Below are 20,854 nucleotides of genomic sequence, written 5' to 3' on the forward strand. Positions count from 1 at the left end.
GGCTTTGCAGAGGTGGCATGTGCAGGCCAGTAGGGGGGTGGTGAAGACCTGCAGAGAGAGGCAGAAGGACGCAGAGGAGAGGTGTTGAAGGAAATTACCTGACAATAATACAAAACAAACAAAAAAATGGAAAGAAGGACCAGCAGACAGGCTTTGGGTATAACGTTAAGTGACGAAGAAAGGATACAACATAGTATCTATCCCTCGATGGCAGTAATATGAAAATAACATGTGCACAAAAAAGAAAGAAAGGAAGGGAACCCATAAAAGCAAAAACATTTTGATTTGTTGTACCGGCAAAAATCGGAGAAACAATTTTCTTCTTTCAGTGCCATTTCCTTTTATGTTGTTAGTTTAGTAAATAACAACAAGCCATTTTAAAGCACAGAGAGAGGAAGGAAGAAAAGGTTATGGTTAAACCACCTTTGAGTCTAAAGTTCCAGAACTTGACAATCATGAACCTAAAACTAGGGGACATAAGTAGGATTGAGATAGGGCCCAAAGGGGCATCCGCAGAGGAGACCAAGAGGAGAGTAGCAGGCTCAATAGTCCAATGGTTATAAGCCTCAGTTTCCCTTTCTGTAAAATAGGGATATACAGCCTTTATCTCAAGATTATTTTGAAGATTAAATAAAATAATATATGTAAAGGGGCTTAGAACCCTGCGGGATACACAAGTTCTCTTAAGGGTTTGCCATTACCTGGGGGAGGCCAGTGCCCAGGGTGGAGGGCATAGCCCAGACCTCAAGGAAGTTAAAAAATGAAGGGAACAGGGAAAACTCCCTCCTCCTGCGGTCTTGTCAGGTGAGTGGTCCCTGCAGGAGCAGTAAAAGGACTGAAAAAGCCAAAGGGGGAAGAAAGTGACAGGGTGGGGAGCAGAGAGACTGGGACCCCCCCCCCAAGCAGTGTGGGGGAGGAAACCATTTGAGATCAAATAAAACAGCAAAGAAGAGGAAAAGGCAAGAAACGAATTAGAGATATCAGGCCAGGAATCCACTCTTCTATGCTGTAGTGGGAGGAGCACTAGGTTTGGGGTCTGAGCCCTGGGTTCTGTCCCTGGCTGCATGATCTCTTGGCTGAGTGTCCTTGGAAAAGTCATTTATCCTCTCTCAGTCTCATTTTTTTTAATCTGTAAAAGTGAAAATAGTAAGACCAACCTCACAGAGCTGTTGGAACGATTAAAGGGGAGCATTTCATGGTTGGTTGCTGAGCACCCAATAGATGCACAGGGAAAACATGTCCATAGCATTCCAGGGCACAGAGCACTGTGGGAGAGAAGCAGCCCTCCGCCTCGACTTCCAGCCTTCAGGCCCGGGAACGAGGGAGGCAGTGGGCGGGGAAGACAGGCACGGGGAATCTGGGGACAGAGAAAGGAAACTCGTGATGGAGCGAGGCTGGGCTGAAGAGAACCAGATTGGGGAAGAGTTGCAAAGGGAGGGGTCCACTGGAAGGGGTGGGGGGAGGCCGGGGTGGGAGACGGTGGGAAGGCAGAGAGAGATGGGAGGGCAGTGTGAGAAGAAAAGCAGGCTGGGGAAAGGGATTGGAATGCAGAAGGGACTTGGGGAAGGAGGAAGTATTGAAGGCGGAGGGAAAGAAGAGAGGGAAAATGGGGGTACAGAGGAGGCGGGAGCCAGGCCTCCAGAGGCAAGAGGACACACGGAGCCGACGAAGGAGAAGTGAAGCGGCTAAAGCCAGCGTCAGAAGAGGTTGGGGACTTCGGGAGGAGAGGCCGGGGCCTGCAGGAGGGCGCAGCAGCTTTTAGCATCCATCCAGACTCTAAAGACTCGTGGCCTTTGCCTGACCTCGAGAGTGGGGAACAGATGCCCTGTCTCTGTGGAGAGCAGTACCCCACGGAGAGAATGGGTCTGTTTAGAGCTGGGCTCTGCGCATGGCACGCGGCGAGGCTTCCCTGGCCCTGGACTGGCCCCTGAAGGGAGCGAGCGGCCGGCCTGGCGGTTGGGGCCAAGGACGGAGGGTACCATCGCCCGGAGCCAGCGCGCAGTCGCCTGCAGAGGCGCCTACACCTAGTGGTCTCTGGGGGGCGCCGCAGCTTCCCTCCTCCGGGGCCGCACGCTCCCAGGAAAGTGGAGGTGGCTGGAGACGACCGAGAGTCGGCGCAGCCCTGCGAAGGGACCGAGCTTGGGACAGTGCTAGGGGGATTCTGGCGCTGCGGATGCCCCTGGCTTCCTCGCCGCGGGCGGCCGCGCCCGCCCTTCCCGGCCCAGCGCTCGGAGCCCGCTCTGCGCTCACCGCCCGGCAACCCCGCGCGTGTCCCGCAGGGGCGCTGCGTCTCCCTGACACACCGGCACACCAAGGCCCCTCTCCCCCACACCTCCTGCCCGCACCACCCGACCTCTCCTCCCACCCTCCGCTTCCCTCCCCTCCCTCCCTTCCCTCCCCTCCCCTCCCCTCCCCTCCCGGAGAGGGGCGGGAGGGGGCGTGGCAGGGCCGGGGTTTGTGTGGCTGGGACCCGGCTCCTCGCACTCCGAGTCCGCCCGAGGAGCCGGGCCCCGGCCGCTGTCCAGCCGCTCTGTGCCCCTCACGTCCTGCGCCGCCGCCTCTCGGGGAGACGCTGCCATTCACTCGCCATGGATACTCCCAGGGTCCTGCTCTCGGCGGTCTTCCTCATCAGTTTCCTGTGGGATTTGCCCGGTTTCCAGCAGGCTTCCATCTCATCTTCCTCGTCCTCCGCGGAGCTGGGCTCCACCAAGGGAATGCGGAGCCGCAAGGAAGGGAAGATGCCGCGGGCGCCGCGAGAGAGTGCCACTGCCCGGGCGCCCCTGGAGCACCAGGAGCCTCGGCCACGGCCGCAAGATGAGCCCCGGCGGCGGCCGCCGAAGCAGCACCAGGCGCAGGAGCCGCCTGGCGGGGGCCCGCGCGTGGTGCCCCACGAGTACATGCTGTCAATCTACAGGACTTACTCCATCGCCGAGAAGCTGGGCATCAACGCCACCTTTTTCCAGTCTTCCAGGTCGGCTAATACGATCACTAGCTTTGTAGACAGGGGACTAGGTAAGTGGCAAAGAAGACGCCCGGCTCCTTTCCCCCTGGAGCTCCGCAGCCGGGGCGCTGCTCCGGCACTGGCAGGAGGCTGGTTTGTGAATTCCCTTCCAGCTCTGGACACCACCCACTTTCTTTTCTTAAATTGTTTTTCCTCAAGCCGGAGTAAGTTTCTGAATGCGGCTGCAGATTTTACTCCGGTTTGCAATCCTCCCTTCCTCGTTTCCTTCTTTCCCTTCCTTCCTATCTCCCTTCCTTTCTTCTTCCTCTTGTCTTTTGCAGAAAGCAGAGTGGTGGCCGCTCGTCTGGTGGCTGGTGGAGGAAGCGTGGAGGACGGGAGGTGGCAGACAAATGACCGGGGCTGGAGAGGGGTCGCGGCGGAGACGGACTGAACCTGTGCCACGGGGTCCCGGGTTGTGCGGGGTGCGCGGTCTAAGGCCTGAGCTCCCGTAGCGGACCGGGCGGGCCCTGGCTCATGAAGGAGCGTTGGAAAGCTCCGAGCTCCGGTTCTTTCCGGGAGAAGCCGGCAGAAGCGAGTCCCGCGATCAGAGGAGCGAGTCCGCGAGCTGCGTCTGGCAGTGCCCTGGCCCAGCCGCTGCGCGGGTTCTCGGCTCGTCGCCGCCGCTGTGGGTGTGGGGATCGTCAGCCAGGCGGGAGCCCAGCGCCCTCGGGCTTTCTTGTTCCTGCAGCGTGCTCTCGGCGGCTCCGAGACTCGGCAACCGAGTCGTTTCTGCAGAGGCAGCGGCAGCAACTGGCAGGGCAAGCCGAGGGGCAGGGGCAAGGTAGCTAAATTTCGGGGTTTGTTGGTACTTAATCCACATGGGTGCGTGAGTGTGCTCATCCCCCTTTCTCAGCCAGGCGGCCCTCCTCTCTCTGCGCTTCTACCAGGAGCCTCGCGTCTGGTCCCCTCTGTGGATGCGGGTGCATGTGTGGGTGTGTGCGGAAACCCCTGCGACCCCTCGTTGCCATCCACGTTGGTCTGCAGCGTGGCGAGTGCCTTCGAGAACCTCGCGCTCCCCCTTGTCCCAGAAATTGAGGAGGGATCCACAGGCGCCGGTAACTCAGCTCCTGAAGAAGAGACAGTAACATGGAAGGGGACAGGAAAGCAAGGGAGAAAAAGGAAAGGAAGAGGACAGGGGAGGAAGGGGATGAGAAGAAAGGAAGGAGGAGATAAAAGAGATTTAGGCAGCTATCCGCTCCGCCATCCTGACCAAACTTAGCTCCGCGGCTGTGACGCGTTCCGGGTCTCCCACTTCCAGGTCGGAGAAAGTGGGGTCGCCCAGGAACCCCCGAGCGCCGGGGTTCGGGCTGAGAGGGCTGCTCCGCCCTGGCTGCCTTGTGTACTCGCGCGTCCTTGAAGCTTTTCAGAGCAGGCTAACGGCCCGCGAGCCCCGGGCTCTTCCCAGGCTCCAGCCCCCATCCTCCTCTCTGGCAGCCGCCTTTCTTGCGGGCACGGGTCCTGCCCACGCTTGGTTTGCCGCTGCAGCGGCAGGTCAGCGAGGTTCATGAGCTGCTGAAAGGTCCGGGCGGCAAATTAACGGCGAGTATTTTATGGTAACTTTAGGACTACTAAAGTCACCTTAGTAAATACACGTGGCTTCTTCGTAGCGCTGCAACTGGGTCCCTGGCCTCCGTGCTGCCGGCGCAGCTGTGCAGCACAGCCCGCTTCTGCCCCTCCATCCTCGGCTCTGCCTCTCTTGTCTCCCTCACACCAGATCGTCTGTTTATCGTCCGCCTTCTCTACTACCCCAGTCGAAAGAGAGCGAGACTAAGGAAGCTCAGAGAAAATTGCTCAAGAGGTCTTTCCCCAAGGGAAGAAATCCCGGAGGCCCAGGCTGGCGGGCAGTTGGGCGCGCCTTTTCTTTTCCCCCCGAAGGGAAGTGGCAAGAATCTCCGCCCCTCCCCCAAGCAAGCACCCCTAATTCGTTCGCTGCGCCCTGTGAGTCTGGCACAGGACCAAGAGACCCTGCAGGCTGTTCGGAGGTGTCTATCGAAGCCTGCAGCGTTCGGGCAAGTGTGAGGGGTCTCTGGTGGCTTCAGGTCTGGCGCAGACGCAGCCTCGCTTCACCCTTGCTCGCCCGCTGCAGCCTCTCCTCGGACACCGCGCTGGGCGCCCTAGACGCCGGAGGCAGGGAAGGGACTGGCTGAGCGCCCAGGCTGGGGGGCCTCTGTTCCCGCGCCAAGGTCTCCAGGCTAGCCGGACCAAGATCCAGACGTTCGGCTTCAACTCCAGAATGCCGTGGAGCTGCGCGCAGTCCCCAGTCGGAGGAGATGCGGCTTGACCACCCGGATCTTAACTTCTAAGGCACGGTCTCCTCCACGCCCTCAGGTTCCCAGAAAAAGCGAAGAAAGGCAGTTAGCTGACTGGGAAGGCTGTGTGGCTCGTCCCACACCGCGCGGGGGCGAAGGAGTGCGGAGCCGCGGGCTGGAGGGGGCGCGCAGAGGAGGGGGTACGTTGCGGGCTACAGCCCCAGCTTGATGAAGGGAAAGCCTCACTTTCCCTCTCACTGATTTTGATTTGATGTGTCACCGGCGGTGACCTCAGGCTGGACCTTCCGGGGCTTGCTTAGCATCGGGCCCCTGATTGGAGTGTTTCAACTCAGCGATCTAATTGAGGGTTCATGTCATAACACATCAAACGGTGTCTAGTCTCCCGTGATGGAAGGGACCCGCCAGCCGCGCATCCCCAGCTCCTGGCAAGGACTTCCGCCCCTCTCACGTGGGGACTCTTAACCGCGCCAAACCCTCCAACATCCCCTCCCCCAACCCGTGGATGGCCCGGCCAGGAGGAAAGAGCAGCGGCCAGCTTAGAGCTGGGCCAGCCGCGCTAACTTGGCGCCTTGCCTCGGGGATGTTTAAATCGCCTTCGAGTGTGGCAGGCTCGGCTTCAAGGAGCAGGGGTCCCTCAGGGGGAGGAGTAAAGAAAATGGAAGGAATCCTGAAGCCGGCTCACAAGGCATGAACAACTTACTCACGTACAGTGTTTGTAAAAAACCTTCCTCACCTGGGAACCCAGAAACCGTACAAGTTACACCTGAAGCTTGCGATTAAGTGGGAGAACAGGCATCAAGTCCATCCACAGTGAATGAAGAGCGCTTTAGGTCCTATTATAAAGAGGGCACGTTCTGCACTACCTCACTTCTTGTCACCTTCTCCCACGTCCCATGAGCAGACCTCATTGCAAGGTTTTTTTTTTTGTTTTGTTTTGTTTTTAATGTATGTGTCCTTCCTTTCAGCTTGCTCTCCAAACATCTAGAGGTAATAATAATAACCAAGATATATTGAGCATTAACTGTGTACCAAGTTCTGTGCTAAAATCTGTTACATGAATCATTTCATTCAATTCTAACAACCACTCCCAGGGAAAGGGCTATTGTCACTGTTTTACAGGTGAATTAAAGAAGACAGGTTAACCAACTTGCTCAAGGTCACAGGGCTAGTGAGAGGTGAAGCTCATATCTTATTCTAGACCCCGCATGCTTACCTAAGGCACTATTTGTGTAGCGTAAGGGGTGAAGAAGTTTCTAAAGGATGGTGGCAAGAAGCAAAAGTTAAAAAAAAAGAAAAAAGATTTCCCACCCTGTCTAATATTCCTCTGTGGTCTCTTGAGACCCAGTTACCAGTTGGAGTGGAACTTTGGATTTAAGGGCTGATTCTGTGCTATGCCTTGCTTCCTCTTTGTACTCCTTGTAAAAGGCACAAACTGTGTTATCCCTGATCTTTTAAACTGCCTTCATATTGTGCTTCAGAAATGGCTTTGGATCCATAAAGTGAAAAAGTGTGTGCATGTGAGTGTCGGTGCAGTCATAAGATCAGAATGGACTAGGTTGGATATAGAGAAATTACAGCACATGATGTAACTCATTAAAAGACCACTAGTCCTGGAGCCCTAGACCCCCAACTCTGGGGCCTGGAAAAGGCAGACAATTAGAACTTCTACGAATTCAACATGGCTGAGAGATAGCGGGGGAGGGAGAGAGAGAGAAAGTAGCAGAACTCGGACTTCTAATTTGTGTAGTGAGCAGTGCCACAAACTACCAACAAGGGGGGAGGGGGGGACACCTCGCTCAAGGATGAGGACACCAAATGAGTCTAAGAATATTGCTGTGAGTTAGGTTTCCAGATGATTTTGAACTAAGAATACTCTTAAATTTTTGGGGGGTTGTTGTTGTTACAATAGGCGCTCAGAAAGGAGGCGGTAGGGAACAGATAAAAACCAAAACGAGATCGGAACATCCTTGAGGAACTTGACACCCTAGAAATGAATCTCAGGAGAGGTGGCTGCCGATTGTTTGTTGGCTTCTTGATTTACCTTCTGGGTCGCGATTATCAGGGGGCAGGGCAGGACGGTTGTGGGGATAGCCTAGCTGCGGGGAGGGCATTCTAAGAGCTGCATAGTTCCCTCACGACTCAAGTTCGTCTGGTACAGCATGTTTATGCAAAACAGCGAGTTTCTGGGCGGACCTGGGCCGCAGAGTGGTGTAATCAACGCAGCGGCGCTTTTGCCCGGACCCTGTTGTCGTTGGCAAGAGGAAAATGAAATATAAGCAGGGAAGTATTTTAATGGGGACGGAGGGAATTCACAACTGTTAATTATTTGGTGACCTTGTATTCGATTTGTTTGAGTCCCTTATAAAAACACTAATGCAGACCAGACGGCCAAGTGAGGAAGCCGGCAGAAGGTTCCAATCTAGGCTTTATTTCCCCGGAAAGAGGGAACAGCCTTGGAAAAGGATTGCTGAGCGTTCAAGCGCGTGCGTGTGAGGGCGCGGCAGCCTGAGCGCCAGCGCAGCGTTTGCGTCGTCGTCCAGGTTCAGGATCTTCCTCCTGCCCGGTGAACTGGAAGGTCCTGGAAGAAGCCCGGGGGTAAGGGAAGGAAACTTTAAACTAGAATTTTGTTCTGCTCTTCTGGTTGGAATGAGTAAAACATTTTTAAGGCCACAAACCAATCCCTTAGCCTTTGGCTTGTTGTTAAGTATCAGTTACTGCCGCCCCCATCCCTAAGGCCTCAACGGTCTGCCTTACAAAATCCTTACAGGGGTCATCTTAGCTAGAAGCTGAGAACACCTAGTGTCTTCTGCGTCGACAGTGTAAACTGCGCCCGAATTTGGGCGAGCTTCCTCGGCGGGGGAGGCTAATCTGGGAAGGACACTGCGCGTTTTCCCCAGCGCGGGAGGCTCTCCGGCTTTGCGAGTTTGCGCGGTAGAGTTGCTGGTGGGGGGAGGGGATCGAAAACCGTGCTCAAACATCCTTGTCGTTTCTGCACATTAAAAAGTAAAAGTACCTAACTCACAGCCCACGACAGGCCTTGTGAATCCCTTCTCCCGCAAAGTGAATCGGGACATGAAAGCTCCTCCTCCCGACCAGAGAGGATGCACGTCGCTTGGACCCTCTGGGGACGCAGGGCGTTGCACTGATGGAGGTCCTAGCGCAACCCGTTTTTCCCAGCTGAAGTTCTCGCGGTTCTGGCTGCGCACCTCCTAGAAATTGGTGACGTCTTCCTGGGGAGGCTTGGGGGAAAGGAGAAGGGAACCGGACGCAGAAGTGTGGGAAGTGTGGTATGACAGAAATAGGGTAGAACGAAAACTTTTGTTTCCTGCCAGGACTGCTGTGTTCGTCAGACGACCCACAACAAATCAACAGTAATCCCTGGGGGCTTTTAAGGAGAGTGAAGGGCATTAGTTCGATAACCCTGCTCAGACGATGCTCTCTGGACCCGCGGACGGGATCCGAGCCTGAGCAGAGGCCGCGAGGTGTGGAAAGCGGGAATGTGAATCCACCACGCCATTTCGCTGCTTGGCATCTACCACCTCTCTCCTCCTCCTCAAAGCCATGGCTGTTTATTTTTTAAGCTCAATGTCGGTTAAATGTTGTCTCCTGTTTACAGGAATCAAATAGGTCCTCGTCGGCCTAATGGGTTCCAGGGTTGCCGTTCTCTGTCTCCCAGGACAGTCCATTAGCGCTGCTGCGGGCCGAGGGTCCCCTTGGGGTGAGGGGCTGCAGGCGTTTGGAGGGGGCCGGCGGCGGGCAGCGCTGGCCAGCGTTCCGGGAGATGCGCGCGCTGCGCCGCGAGTGGCTCGGGCGCCTGGGGGCGGGGCACGGCTTAGGGACCCGCCAGTGGGCGTACCGGCGAGGACAGGGGCGGGCCTGTGGCCCAGGCTGGCGCGGATTTAGCGTGAGGAGCCGAGCAGAAAACAGAAGCAAGGGCAGCTCGGAGGCTTGGCTTTGGGGTCGGGAGTGGTTTGCACACACGCGCGCCCCAACCCCTAAATAACGCAGGAACCAAAGAGAATCGGTGCGCCTGCTTTGCGAATCTGACTTCCAAGCAAGTTGGTCCAGCCTCCGCCCCACTTCCCAGCCGACTGGCGCTCCCACTCCCTATGGGAAGGGAAATTGAATGGTGCTAGACTATGTCCCATAGCTGCCACCACGAATCTCATTTTGCTGACGTTATTTCGGGAGTCAGCCCAAGGTGAAAGCAGTGGAGCGGAGTTGCAGCAATCGCTTCTTCAGAAGCTGCGCCCGGCCCAGCCCTTTAAATAACACATCACTGAGGTTTGTTCTGCGCAGGTCTCCTGGGCGCTAAGGGTCCAATCTCCTGCCCATCACGACACGCCAATGTGAGCCCCTCCCCCGACGTGTAACCTCAGAACTGGTCGGGGAGGAGAAACCACACAAAAGGGGCACCTTTTCTTCTACATTTAATCTCGAAGCTCTCAAGTCAAACGGTCCCATCATGTTCCAGTCCAGATGGCTGTTTCAAAGCTGCGAATCTCCTCTTCCACCCTGCCAGGGCCTGTGTCGCTCCCCTGGGTTCCCGGGTGACCCTACAGGTGGACGGTGCAGGGAAGGCACCTCCTGGCAAATCAACCCGGTCCAGGCCCTGCACTCGCGGCCCCAGGGGAAGGGCAGTGCCCTACGGAGGATGATGGAGTGGAGGACGTCGGGGCGCCAGCTGCTTGGGTGCGGGGGAAAGGTGGGGAGAGAGGCTCTGGTGTGTGGGGACAGTATCATCCGTTTGGGGTTCACCTGCGGTGATGTCAAATTAAGACCTGATTTGCTGCGGTCAGGAGCCCGGGTGGGACCGCGGTGAAAGGAAACGCCCGGTGACGTGTCCCTGATCTCGGTTTTGCGTCTCTGGCTCTCAGGCCAGTCTCGGGAGCGCGCGGCCACGAGGGCTTGCACCGATTAAGTTCATGGAAACTACTTTATAAATGACTCGATTCCATTCTGGAGAGACAAAAAGAGTCTGCGTGAAGCGCTCTCGGACTCCTGCTGGGGGCGACCAGTCCCCAGTGCCCAGCGTTCAGGGACGAGGACTGGCCTGCGTCTCCCGCCAGAAACCGGCGTGACTGCCGCTGAGGGCTGTGCTGAGGCCCCGAGGGCGCGCGCAGTTAACGTTTTCAGTCGTGTGGAAGTCGGGGCTCCCCTTCCCTCCCCCTCCCAGCCTCGTTCGTTTGCCTCATGCTGAGCCGGAGCTTGCTGTGCAAACGCGGAGAATTCTCCGCGGGATGCAGAAGGCCACCAGACCCGCTTAATCCCGTGAAGTTCATGAGGCCCGAGCCTGTCGCGGAGAGGAGGGCGCGGGTTCGCGCGCGTGGGAGAGAGGGTGGAAAAGTCTCTCCGAGACTCCGTGGAAGACTCGCCTTGGGCCCCTCTGGTCTTTGAAAGAAGGAAAGAAGCTGAGAAATAAAGGGCAAGCTATTTGGGAAAACCCTAGGGAAGCCAAGAGATCCAGAGGGCAGCTGGGCGGATGAGCGTGTGAGGGGGAGGCAGGCACATTGACCGACCGACTGGCGGGACCTTCGAAGGTGACTCGTGCCGCCGGCCAGGCCTCACGAGGCAGCCCAAGGGGTCATTCATTGCTACAACTCCTCTTCCCCACAACATATGCTTGGCCCTTTGTGGGGTGAAGAAGATTGGGAACATTGCCTCCACCCCCACCCTAGATTGGCTCAGTGGACAGATCGTGCCCCTAAAAGGGTGGCAAAGGGGGAATTTGGGGGGTGGGCAAGGAGACTAAGCCCCAGGCCTCTCAGGGCTGCATCTGCCCAGCCGGAGAGTCAAATGGGTTAGCACATGGGCTAGCACTGGGCCTGACCCCCAAGAGGAGGGAAGCAGCAAGGGGGGCCCTGTCCTTGATGCGGTTTGGGCCAGAGGTGGATTTTTCACCTGGCATTGTGGGAGGGACCACAGTGGTGCATTTGGTCTGGAAGGACTGAGAGAGATCAGGTCGGTGGAGGTGAGGCTGCAGCCCCTATGGGCCTTTGCCCTTGGCTGGGCTTTAGACGGACAGGAACTGGAAGCCTCTGCTTCTCTCTTTACCTCCTCTGCTCACCACCTTTCTTCCTCTCTCTTCTGGAAGTCTTGTGGAGAGAACTGGACTGTGGAGAGAAGGCCAAGGGGAGGACAGGTGCATCTTCCCCCTGCCTGGATGTAGGTATTTACAGTAAAACTGCCACGTTCATTAGGTGTTTTAGTGTGTTGTGCGCTGTCCTGGGTGCCTTGACTCTGACCTTCACAATGACTCTGCAAAGTAGGGGTGGTTCTCCCATTTTATGGATGAGGCACATGAAGCTGGGAGAGATTATGTGACCCAGTTCACCCAAGGTGACCCAGCCACGAAGTCACAGGTCAGGATTCAAATCTATGTCTCTTAGACTCTAATTCCTATGCTCATTCCACATCGTCAGTAGTAACTAACATTTGCATGTGTCTTTGGACATTGTTCCCACTCTTATTTCATTTGCCCTCCCTCTCTCAGTGACTGTGAGCTGGCATTATTATCTCATTTTGTAGATGAGAAAATTAAGTTTCCTTGTAAGTTCTCTTTCAGAAGTCTGATTGTTGACATCCCTTCAGTTCTGCTGATTTGGAAGTGAGTGACTTTTGGAGACCGAGGATTATTGCCCTTTTCTCCAGGCATGGGCAGCATGAAAGAGCTGGAGCCTTCTCTGGGTTTTTATGAGACACAGAGATCAAGGGCTGGGATGTCCAGGATAGTGGCACAGCTACTGGAGCCAGACTGCTATGTTTACCTCTTACTATCTAGGGCAAGTTACTCCCAAGCTCTCTGTGTTTTGGTTTTCTGGTCCATAACATGAGCATAATGGCGATTATTTTACCCATAAGTGGTTTTGAGGCTTAAATGAGTTATAAGAATTTAGATCATACCCAACACATAGTAAGTGCTACACCAGTGTTTGCTAGGATTATGCTGGATGCAAGCAAGAGTACCCTGGAGAGGGCGAATTGTGTGGACTGCCTCCTGACCTCAGTGAGGATGCTTAGCAAGGTCAGCAGTTTGCAAGGCTCAGATCTCAAGAGAGGCTGGAGTCAGGGCAAGAGAACAGTGAGATGCCCAGGAGATCACTGCGTCCCAGGAGAGGGTAATCCGTGGAGCATAAATTACTCAGAGGCATTCACAACCCATGGAGAGGGCTGCTGGCTCATTTTTACTCACCTAGTATGCCTGTGTACTTCAGCATCTCAGGACATTGCTGAAGCTGAGGGACCTAGGAAAGAAGTGACTCCAAACCCAGCCATGAATTCTCTGCTGGGAGGTCTTCTTCCTCCTACTGAAGGAAAAAAAGGAAATCCTGGGGGAACCCCGCGCACCTGGTGTTGATGGATCGGTGAGGAATGTGTGTCCCGGGCCCTCCCTGTTGCTCCGATGCCCAGTCAGAACTCTGGAAGAGGGGCGTCGCTGCACGTCTGAGGGCCTCGCGTGGAATTAAGACCTTCAGATGCTGTCCGTCCCTTACTAGTTGCAAGACTACGGGCAAGTGAAGACACTTCGTGGAGCCCCAGTTTCCTCGTCTATAGATGAGCATAACAGTAGGACGGGCCTGGGACGCTCACGGTGAGGATTCAGGGACAGAGGCCGTCAGAGCCCCTAGCACGTGCCTGTCGCAAGGGCTGCCTCAGAAGCGTTCAGTGCTGCTGTTGGCTCGAAAATGAGGGGGTGGGGGAAAGGCTTAGCTGCAAAGTCGTCCGGAGTTTCCTTTGTAAAGATGGGTAATTATCCCCGCCCCTCCCTTCCCCTCCTAGTGGGGTGGGGATGGGAAAGCCCACTATCGTCTCGGCTTTCTGAGCCGCTGCCTAGTCCCAGGGTATGTGCCTGAGGAGGACGTGGGGCAGGTCGCGGGGCGGGGCGGAGGGTGGAGGCGGGGGAGGCCAGACGCCTGGCGGGTGGCCGTCTAGGGTCCCCGCGACTTCAGAGGATGGGAGCAGGACGCACTGAGGAGCGCCGGGGAGTCTAGGGCCCGCGGCGCGAAGAGCCGGAGCACGCTCGGGCGGGCGAGTGACGGAAATCCAACCAGGATTCCCAAGAGCGGCCTCGAGCTGCATGCATGTCTCAGAGATGTCTTGGAAAAAGGGCAGTGCGGGCCCTTCCCGCCCCAAACCAAACCAAGTTGCGGGGTTTCAGAAACTACTGGGTGGCCCCGGGAGCCGCCGCCGGCCAGAGGAGCGCAGGTGGACCGCTAAGGCGCGTTTCCTGCCGCTGCGCGTCCCTCCCTTACCCCACCCTTCTGGGGCTCAGGGGCCCGGTGTCCCGTCTTTAGCGCCGGGGGCATCCTTTCCTATCCTATCTGGTGTTTGCTTCTTAGCTTCCTCCAGCCACAGACTGTGACCCTGCACAGATGACTTCACCTTTCTGGCCCAGGTTCGTCATTTAAAATGGGCGCTATAGTCCCTACCTTGCAAGAGGCTAGTTTTTTTTTTCTCGTTCCCTTCTTTTCTTTTTTTTTTTTTTTTATCATTTCCACACCAGAAGTGCATGTTTGAGTTGCTCTCAGCCTTTACTAACTTGCTCTTAACTCAAAAAAGGCTGACCTATTTATGAAGAATTTTCTTCAAATATGCGGCTAGTTTGCTCCTTCTCCTTCCCACCTCCCCCTCCTTCCTCCGCCCACAGGCCAGGGAAAGTTGGTAAGCACAAATCCAGCAATTGTAACTTGAAAGGTCTATATGTCTAATATTCAACAAACACTGAGTTCACTAGGGTGTAGGCTAAGCTGTAACAAACCAGGTTGATGCAAATTAAAAGCAAAGTAAAAAGTTCCCATGATGTATTACTGATCAATTTAAGTTGAAAAGCCTAAAGCATAGGATTTGCTTCCAGGATGTAAGAAAGTGCCACAAACAGATTTTGAAATGGCAAGTGCACGTTTTAGTTAAGGGCATGGGAGAGAGGGTCATTTGATGACATCAGCCCTCATTTATACAGGACTTAATGGGAGAGCAGGCTTGTAGAACTGAGTGTGAAGGGCCAGCTACACACCACAGGCGGCCATAGTAGCAGAGCCAGACCTTGTGATGCCAGCTCAGCAGGCAAAGTGTCTGCAGGGTCACAGTGGGTGGTGGTGTGTGCACTCCCCAGGTCGGATGCCTTTGGGCTATTTCTGTGATGCACAGCTCCAGAGCAGGTCCAGACAGGTGGGGAATGTGGTCTGTAGGGGAGCTGTACAGAGCGGCCACCTTCTTGGACCCTCTGTTTAGAGGTTAGAGGTTCCGGAGACCCAGTGAGAGTACATGTGGCTGAAAAAGTGAAAAAAATGTGGGGGGGGTGGGAAGGGCCTGGGAGCCGTAGTGGCTTGGTTCTGGTGAGTGCTGCCTTCGACCCACCCTGGGGCTTGTGCTTGGAGGGCCTTGTGTTGTCCTGCCTCCAGTGTTGCCCTCCCCACATGATGGGGAATCTGAAGAGCCAAGGGGACACACTCATCTAGATTAGTGGTTCTTAAAGTGGGATCCTCCACTAGCAGAATTGGCATCATCTGGGAACTAATTCAAAATGCTAATTCTGGGCCCCAACACAAACCTCTGGGGCCTGAGATAATTTGCATTTCTAACAAGTTCGTGTGTGATGCTGATGATGCTGATTTAGGGACTGCAGCAGGTTTAGTGGCTGCGAGAGTTACTACTCTATTGTGGCCACAGAGTTCTCGCCCAGATAGCTCTGAGCCCACTTCCAGGGCCTGGGCAGCTTCTTCATTGGGTCTGTCCTCCTAAGAGTGGGTCACACCACCGACATGTGCACCTGTAGGACTGGGAAGCTTGGACCTGTGGGCAAGTGTGTCCACATGCAGGCGGGTGAGGCCCTCAAATTGTGGGGTGGAGGTGGTATGGGAAGGGAAGGGAGCAGGATACAGGCTGATGCTCCCATGTGCACTCTTTCCCTGAGCCCTGGAAAGACTGAGTGGGATGATCTTGCTAGAAAGATCATCAGAAATCCCAAGGCTGCAGAATCAGTAGCGCCCTCTTTCTAAAGATGGTTTCTTCCGTTTTGACCACTCTTGAGGACTAGAGAAATGTGACTCAGACTATTTATCAGCCCACACTTAAAAAAAGAAGAATGAAAACAAAAGCAGGCTGATCTCTCCATGTTGCATGAAAGAGAAATAAATCATTATCCTTTACACCTGCCTAATGCTCTCCAGCCAGTGACAAACTACCTCAAGAGTTATGTAAGCAGAGATGGAAATGATTTCCTAAGGGAGCCTGGGTGTTATTCCTAGCAAGCCCTGCAAATACAGTTTGGACTGTATCCCCCCTCCCTTATACCCTGGGCACTCCTAGTTGCTTTTAGACTCCAGTACCTGGATTATAATGGTGAGGCAATGGGGCTTAGGGGCTAAATGCTCCAACTCTGGAATTAGATAGACCTAGGTTTGGATCTCAACTTCACCGCTCATCAGCTGTCAGACTTTGGCAGTTAAGTTAATTTCTCCAAGCCTTGGTTTTCCCATCTGTAAAATGGAAACGATATGACTACCTCCCTCACAGAACTGTTCTGTGCTGGTGGATAAATTAAGGATGAAACATATGTCAGTCCTCACAACAGTTAGCTAGTGCAGCGAGTGCCTTGGGTTTGTCCGTCTCATCACATCCTTAGTTTGGGGAGAGAGAAATATGAGAGGCAGGAAAGTGAAGCCTAAGGCTTCAGTCCAGTGATCTGGGTGGTGGCTGAGCATTGTCAGACACAGGTTTCTTTAAAGGAGGAGAAGAAAGTGTGCTGAATTCCCACTGATTTTAATGTGACCCTGGCCAGTTTGAAGGTCTTGGCTTCCATAAATCAGCTGCCTCCAGCAGCTTTTCCCTTTTCACCTCTCTCACCCTTCCCACAGCTCCCTCTCAGGTTGAGACTTGTGCAGCGGAGTGAGGCAGCCGGGCCTGCGGTGAGCCCAGAATGGGGACTGGGTGTGGCTGAGGCTCCAGATCCAGTGCCCTGGGGCTACATCTGGACAGGCAGTGAGGGTCAGACGGGGACCCAGTGACACTTTTATTATTGAAATCGACCCAAACTTTACTAGCTTCTGGGGAAAGCTGGGGGCTTTGGGGATTTTTGTATTTGCTGGGTTGTAAATATTTTATGAGAAGGCAGCCCAGGAAAATCTGGTTAGCTTTCCACCTTGCACATTGAAGTGGGGTTGGCTTCACGCACAAGTGTGTCAAAAAAGAAGTCCAGTTTTGCCTTGGTCCCAAAGAATTTGCCTTGGATTTTAAAAGCCTGTTATCCACCCCCCCCATGTGCCCCAAATTTCTTTTCTCAATTGTAACCAAAAATTTTATCTTCAAGATTAGTTGCAAAGCAAGATTTCAGATTGGGTGGTAGGAGAAGGGGAGAATATCGCTCAGTGTGTGTGTGTCTGTGGCTGAGGTTTTCTCCGTATTGATGTATTTGTTTCTCATTGATTACAGGATCTTCTCAGCAGATAGATCCTCGTGTGTGTGTTTTTGTTCATTTGCCCCCCTGCAGACTTCTGAAAGCCTCATTCCTCTTTTGTTTGTGGGTAAATGGTTGGTGAATTTAAAAAAGAAAGAAAGAAATCACACAGCAGCTCTTCCTTCTGTCAGCTTTGTGTTGGCCCTAAATGCTTCAGGAAAACTGCCTGATGGGCAGCAACGTCCCCCCAGACTAGTGGGTCTAAACTAGGGCTGCGCCATCAAATCATCTTGGAGCTTTAAAAAAAAAAAAAAAAGCTAACAAAAACCCAATACCCTGGCTCTGTCCTCAGATATTAATTCAATTGGCTTAAGTAAGCCCTGATAATTCCTAAGTTCTCCAGATGATTATAACAGTCAGCCAGATTGAGAATGATTGCTCTAGAAGTTTCTCACTTATTGACCAGCATGTACTTTAGGTCAGGCAGGGCTGTAGGCGCTGTGGTGAGCAAGATGGACATGCCGTGGTCCCAGCTCCTATGGGCCGGTGGAGGGGGGCGGGGTCTTGTTGGGAAAGACAGACCACTAAGGAGACAAATATAAGCGAGGTCATAGTAGATAGTGCTAAGTGCCGGGAAGACAATAAACCAGGGTCCTGCGATAGTGACCGAGGGAGGCTACTTTAGCTCAGGGTGGTCGAGGATGGCCTCTCGGAGTAGGTGACGTTTGAACCGAGACATGAATGATGAGAATGAGCCAGCCCAGAGGAGGTCTGGGGGCAGCGAGGCCCAGGCTGGCGACCACAAAGGGCACATTAGCGGTTACGCAGGATCCTGGGGGAAAACCCGGGAGGCCGCCGCCGCGGCCGCCTCTCCAGCAGCCACCGACTTCGGCGCTGGGAGTCCCGGGCTGGTGGCCCCCTCCCCTCGCCGTGAACCGGCCAGGAGGGGAGCCGGGTGGTCAGGCCCCGGGCTGGCCGAGCTGGCCTCCCGGCCCGCCTGCCCAGCCCCCCACCCTTTTCCTCCCGGGGGCGGCCGCAGAGCACCGGGCTGATCTCCCCCTTAAGTGAAACTGACTGTAATTATTTTTTATCTCGCAGACGATCTCTCGCACACTCCTCTTCGGAGACAGAAGTATCTGTTTGATGTGTCCACGCTCTCAGACAAAGAAGAGCTGGTGGGCGCGGAGCTGCGGCTCTTTCGCCAGGCGCCCGCAGTGCCCTGGGGGCCGCCGGCCGGGCCGCTCCACGTGCAGCTCTTCCCCTGCCTGTCGCCCCTGCAGCTGGACGCGCGGACCTTGGACCCGCAGGGGGCGCCCCGGGCCGGCTGGGAAGTCTTCGACGTGTGGCAGGGCCTGCGCCACCAGCCTTGGAAGCAGCTGTGCTTGGAGCTGCGGGCCTCGTGGGGCGAGCCGGGAGCCGGGGAGGCCGAGGCGCTCGCGCCGGGGCCCCAGCAGCCGCCGCCGCCCCCGGACCTGCGGAGTCTGGGCTTCAGCCGGAGGGTGCGGCCCCCCCAGGAGCGCGCCCTGCTCGTCGTGTTCACCAGATCCCAGCGCAAGAACCTGTTCGCCGAGATGCGCGAGCAGCTGGGCTCCACCGAGGTTGCGGGCGCGGGCGCCGAGGGGTCCTGGCCGCCGCCGTCGGGCACCCCGGACGCAGGGCCTTGGCTGCCCTCGCCCGGCCGCCGGCGGCGGCGCACGGCCTTCGCTAGCCGCCACGGCAAGCGGCATGGCAAGAAGTCGAGGCTGCGCTGCAGCAAGAAGCCCCTGCACGTGAACTTCAAGGAGCTGGGCTGGGACGACTGGATTATCGCGCCCCTGGAGTACGAGGCCTACCACTGCGAAGGCGTGTGCGACTTCCCGCTGCGCTCGCACCTGGAGCCCACCAACCACGCCATCATCCAGACGCTGATGAACTCCATGGACCCCGGCTCCACCCCGCCCAGCTGCTGCGTGCCCACCAAATTGACTCCCATCAGCATCCTGTACATCGACGCGGGCAATAACGTGGTCTACAAGCAGTATGAGGACATGGTGGTGGAGGCCTGCGGCTGCAGGTAGCGGCGCCTTTCCAGCCGCCTTGGCCCGGGACTGCGGGGGAGGCCTGACTGCAGAGAGGCGGAGGAGGAGCTGGCCTTGGAGGAGGCGGAGGGTGGGGGAACAGCCTGGACATGCAGCCAAGTGGGAGCGGAGGGAGCTCAGCCTTCCCAGAACCTTCCACCTGCCAGCCCAGAGGGAGATACGGATTTCCACACCTTGCCTGGCCACCTTTGAAGAGCAAGCCAAGGAGGATTTGTTTAGTTTTTTTCTTTATTGTTGTGGCTTTGGATTTCCTTGTGTGTCTCGCAGGTTTTGATAGGAGGTGGGGGAAGGGGAGACTCATACCTGTTTCTCAACTGCTCCATGGATTGAAAAAATAATAGTTTAAGAAGGGAAACAGTGTGAGAGGAAGAATCACCTTTGATCGCCTTTTGCTTTGATTGTTTTCTACCTGTGTAAAGAAGGTGGGGTCTTTCTGGCCATGTCATAAACCATGCCTTGTGACCTCCCAAGCAAAAAGTGTTAAAATAGAGGAATTGGCACTGGGAATAGGAGAACCAGCAGAGCCCTGCCTTTAGAAGAGCTTTGAGAGGTAGGCCCCAGTGGGCCTTGGCTGGCTCTGGTAACCAGCTCTGCTCTGGCCTCTCTCAGGAGAGGGAACTGGCAACCTGCATCTAACTGGGGTGCTCAGGTCGCTGCCTTGACTGTTGCTCTTTCCGCTGGGAGAAAGGGAGCTGGTATGGATGGAATGACAAGAATGAGTCCAAATGGAACCCCCTGAAGCGTAATGAGAAACCACAAGGCCTGCCTCTGAGGGGCTGACACTGAGGTGCATTAGCCCCAACTGGAGGGAACCCACAAAAAGCCCTCGGTGATGTCTGTTTCTAATTGATTTCTTTGAACAGAATTTGCCAAACTGCAGACATCCCCTTTTAAGGGGAAGGTGATTTCCCAGTTAAAAAATGGGTAGGGATGGAGAGCTATGTGAGGAAGGTAAGCGGGGCACTGGAGGGGAAACAGAAGGGTGGAGTCAGGAATGGAGGTGGTGGGCCCGACGGAAGGACAAGGACGGGAAACGGGGGCAGGCCAGCTACAGGGGAGAGAAGGATGAAAGGGGACACAAGTCCCTGTCTCCGAAGTTTCTTTAAAATCTATGTTCCCTCCCCTCTCTCTGACATTCCTGAAAGATTACCAGCCAGCAATAGCCCAGGGCTCCCCCAAAAGAATTGTTTCAGATTGTAATTACCAGTTAGGCAATGTTTTTAAAACTTGGTAATGAGAAACTGTGAAAAGAGCAAAGTGTTACATTGAGCTTGGGGTGGGAGGTGGGGAAGGGCAGTGAGGAAGAAGGCAGCAGTGGAATTCATCTTCCGGAAGGAAGCAGGAGAGAGCACAGCACAATTTAAATACCCACTCCCAGATTGTCAAAAACATGAACTTTCTCCCAGCCTGCACCAGTATTATTGTCAAACACTGCCCATAAGTAGGCCCTTGAAGAGTTAGCTTCCTTCTCATCTTTGACCATGAAATGGTTTAAACAAGGGAACTTGCACCAACCATTAAAAAAGGTTTTTGTTTCTGCTAAGTAGTTTTGTTCTCTCTCCATCTTAACCTGTTGCTTGTTTGGTTCAGAGAACTAGAAACTGTCCAAAAAAAGGGTGAGAATGATAATAAATGCTAATATAAAATGCTAAGTAAAAACAAAGACTTGGCCAGGAGAAATAATTTAAAATGCACATTTGCTGTGGATGCACTGTCGTTCTGTTAAGGCTGTATATATTTGTTTATTTAAGGTGACTGAAAGTGCAAAGAGGAAACGGACAGCATGCAATTCATCTTAATGTACAAACGTTATATGCACTCAAATGTTACAATTTCTAATATTTTTAAAGTTTATATTCGAGTTGTACAAAGTTAAGCATTAATCAGATATTTCATTCTTTCATAATGTTATCATTTTCTTAAATATTATTACAAAATTTTAAGTCTGTCTAATGGAGAGTTTTTTTTTTTTAACTGTCTACCTCACTATAATACAAGTATTTTCAACACTAAAGTTACTAGAGGTCAATCAATATTCAAAACATTTTTTACAGTATACTTTTCCTGGATGATACTCAATCTAATACTGTATTATTAAACTCATTTTTCC

The 20,854-nt window shown here is 54.4% G+C and overlaps 1 protein-coding gene across 1 annotated transcript; it reads left to right on the forward strand.

Annotated features, from left to right (window-relative positions):
- Positions 1-2,538: 2,538 nt before the first annotated feature.
- Positions 2,539-20,854, forward strand: GDF6 (growth differentiation factor 6). Its single transcript, XM_004431184.3, has 2 exons — positions 2,539-3,012; positions 17,765-20,854. The coding sequence occupies exons 1-2, from the start codon at positions 2,589-2,591 to the stop codon at positions 18,721-18,723; spliced, it is 1,383 nt and encodes a 460-aa protein (XP_004431241.1). The 5' UTR covers positions 2,539-2,588; the 3' UTR covers positions 18,724-20,854.

The sequence above is a fragment of the Ceratotherium simum genome, chromosome 23 (genome assembly GCF_057802395.1).
Source record: "Ceratotherium simum simum isolate JZ-2026a chromosome 23, ASM5780239v1, whole genome shotgun sequence".
In the NCBI taxonomy this organism is placed as follows: Eukaryota; Metazoa; Chordata; class Mammalia; order Perissodactyla; family Rhinocerotidae; genus Ceratotherium; species Ceratotherium simum.